The 3,303-nt window shown below is 39.9% G+C and overlaps 1 protein-coding gene across 1 annotated transcript; it reads right to left on the reverse strand.

Moving 5' to 3' along the window:
* Positions 1-666: 666 nt before the first annotated feature.
* LOC138370064 (uncharacterized) lies at positions 667-1,626 on the reverse strand. The gene has a single exon (XM_069333842.1). It carries the CDS (start codon positions 1,624-1,626, stop codon positions 667-669), a length of 960 nt encoding a protein of 319 aa, XP_069189943.1.
* Positions 1,627-3,303: the final 1,677 nt, after the last annotated feature.

Consider the following 3,303-nt stretch of genomic DNA (forward strand, 5'->3'; position numbering starts at 1 on the left):
ATTGCGGAGCAATAAGATGCTTATCTTAACATATTAACAAGGTTAGGTAAGGTCGGTGTTTTCTATGAAGCTTTTTAAGGGTATCTATTATGTTTAGTATATCACCTATGCATGTAGTTAATAAGTCAATATTGACTATACGAATTTGCGAGAATGGGTTTGTTTCTTCAAAGTTTATGTTGCTTAAGGTCTTCATCAGATAATGAGCCAATCTTGTTCCTAGCAGTACGGCTGTTAATTCCAGTGGTGGCAATGATCGTTTCTTTAACGGTGCCACTCTGGCCTTTGATGTGAGCAAACTGGCTTGCCCATTTGAGACCGGGTAAGCTACTTTGCCATAAACCTTTTTTGAGGCATCACAGAATACATGTAGCTTAATTGGTTCTTTTTCATTTACTTTGTTCCGGGGAACTTGACAGACACTAGGATACTTAAATCTTTCACTAGCCCTTGCTATTTTTCTTGTAAGGTAGGTGTTAGAAGATCATCTCATCCTATCTGCTGTTGCCAACATTCCTGCATTATCAACTTCCCATTAATTAAGATTGGACTTAATAGTCCCAATGGGTCGAAGGGTTTCCTGACTTGTGAGAGTAATTTTCTCATTGTTAGGTTGATGTTATTTCGCTCCACCGACTTGATTGTCAACTGATCTGCTGTAGCATCTCATTTAACGCCTAGTACTTTTGTCTTCTTGGGTACCTGGTAGTTGGGAAATTCAGTTCTGATCAGTTGATTTAACTTGGCATTGTTGGAGACCGACGACTGGAGAGGCATATTTGCTCCCATTAATTCTAGATTGGCCTCGTGGTATATGTTCAGCAATTTACTTTCACTGCTGGCTGTTCCTTGGAAATTGTCCACATACAAGTTATTGCTAATTTCTGTTTTATTTGGGCTATTGGACTTCTTCAAGTGTATGTCTACGGTAGCTTGAAGCAGAAATGAAGAAGACATGGCACCAAACAAAACAGACGCAAACCTGAGAGTGATTAATTCAGTGTTTGGATCGTTAGGATCCTTGATCCATAGGAACTTTGTGTAGTTACAGTCTTCTTCTTGGAGACCTACTCTAACGAAGGCTTTACTGATGTCTGCTGTGTATGCGTAAGTCCCGATGCGGAACTTTAACAGCACGTCGTAAAGCTGTTGTGTCAGGCTAGGGCCAGTTTGAAGGCAGTCATTTAAGGAAACACTACTCTGCTTTGTCTTAGCACTGCAATGAAATACTATCCGTAGTGGGGTCATAGCTGAATTTTTCAGTACAGGGTGGTGTGGCAGGTAGTGTCCTTCCTTTAGGTTATCATTTGTCACAACTTTGATAAATTTGTCATCGAGTTGTTTCTTGATTATTTCATGGTACAGTTTCATGTTCTCAGGATGTCTTTGTAAGCGCAACACATGTGATCTTAATTGGTTTTGTGCCATAAAATGGTTGACGAGTAGCTGAGAGTGATTCAGCTTCCATGGTAACCTGACCCAGTATTGATTATCTCTGTAGACAACTGAGTCTTGGTATTGTTTGTAAGTCCAGTCATCATCTGGACTAGGTTGTTCAGGGACAATGCTGAGAGTTGCCAGGTCCCATAATTTATGTACAGAGGGATCAAGCTCATCCTTGGACATGTCTATGAATTGTAGGGGAGACTGTTCTCCTAGTCATGCAACCATTACTGGGTTGGCATGTTGGTGGTCTACAGGTGCAGGTTGCTTCAGCAGTAATACTGGGCCTGTTAGCAAGTAGCCACCCGCAGATGGTAAAGGTTAATTCCCTGTTTTTCTTCCATTCGTTAGATAAACTTATGGTAGACATCTGATCCCATAAGAATTATCAATATTGGAGTGGTTATCTGATGTGATTTTGTCAGCCAATTTGATTTCCTTTTCTTCCAGGAATTTAGCTGTTGTCCCTAGACCATACACATACAGGTCTGATGGGAATCTATCTACTACAAGACCTTGTATCGTTCGGACATAACCGCCTAAACGTATTTAGGTTGTACTACCATGAAGACTTGGGCTCCTGAGTTAGTCAGGAATCCTGCTATGTCTATTCGTGTTTCTCATACAGGCTTGAGTTTCAAGGCATCTACCAATTCCTTTGAGATAAAAGTCATTTGGGATCCTTGGTCAAATAATCCACGTATGGTGATTTTGGACCTTCCATTTGTAATGATCAATTGAGCAGTGGGTAGAGCTGATTTATGATCAAACCTTGCTGACACGACACTTATGTCAGGTAGTATGGTACAAAGCTGTACTTAAGTGGAAGTTCCTTCCTCCACTTGTGGTTTGGGGACTTTGTACTTGGGTACCCACAAAGTGCTGTATGGTCTTGACCCTTATGGCATCTATTACAGGTGCGTATTTGAGTTGCGCAGGTGTCGGGATTTTTTGACCTTATACACCTGGAGCATTTATGTAACTCCTTGAGTCGTTTTATACGTGTAGCACAATCAGGGTAAGCTTTGCAGTTGTATATGGTATGTTGTTCTTTACAGAACACACATGGCCTCCAGACGTTAACAGCATCTTGGGGAGTCACCGTTTTGGGTAACACTTGAACTGCAGGCTTGAAGGGACCAGCTGCATATGTGCACACACTGCCTTGTTTCCACTTTGGGGAGGGGGAAGTTGTTTTAGATTTATTTGGAGTACTGTTTGTACTCTGTTGTTTACTATTAGTGGTTAAAGAAGGTTTAGATGTTGATTTTCCATCTGTGTTATCTCGTTGTCTTTCTATGATGGATCTCAAACCTTCCATTATCTCCTTTACTGTTAGAGAAGATTTGTTATATAAGATGAACAACTTATCCAGTACGTCACTGGGAAATTTGAGTCTCATATGGACTTAGATTATCCAGTCCAATTCATCCAGATTCACTATATTATTAAGTGCCTTGAGCAACGACTCAAGTTCCATCTAAAGGCTTGGAGTGAGTCAGCTGATCCATCTGGATGAGGGTTATCTAAGAATTTCTGGATAAGAAGTCTGATAGTCTTTTCTGGCTTAGCATAATTTTCCTTAAGGAGCTGTACTGAGCAATCATAACCATAATTAGTGAAGGTCAAATCCCAGCAAACACAAAACGTATAGAAAACGGTCATCTAACTCTTCCCATGGGTGTAGGAATAACTTACATTGAGAATGGTGCAGGAGAGCATTTGAGAAACTTTTAATCCAAAAATCCAAACACATAGGTTTTTATAATAAATGGTTTTTCTTGAACTATTTTGTTCCTAATGTATTACAAATAGTTTTTACATGCTAATATATAAAATTTATGGTGTTTTTTTGTAAAA

This window comes from Procambarus clarkii, chromosome 30, assembly GCF_040958095.1.
Source record: "Procambarus clarkii isolate CNS0578487 chromosome 30, FALCON_Pclarkii_2.0, whole genome shotgun sequence".
Lineage (NCBI taxonomy): Eukaryota > Metazoa > Arthropoda > Malacostraca > Decapoda > Cambaridae > Procambarus > Procambarus clarkii.

Bases quoted from the DNA above. Each gene is read 5' to 3' on its own strand.
- LOC138370064 (XM_069333842.1), bottom strand. From the start codon at position 1,626: ATGTCCAAGGATGAGCTTGATCCCTCTGTACATAAATTATGGGACCTG.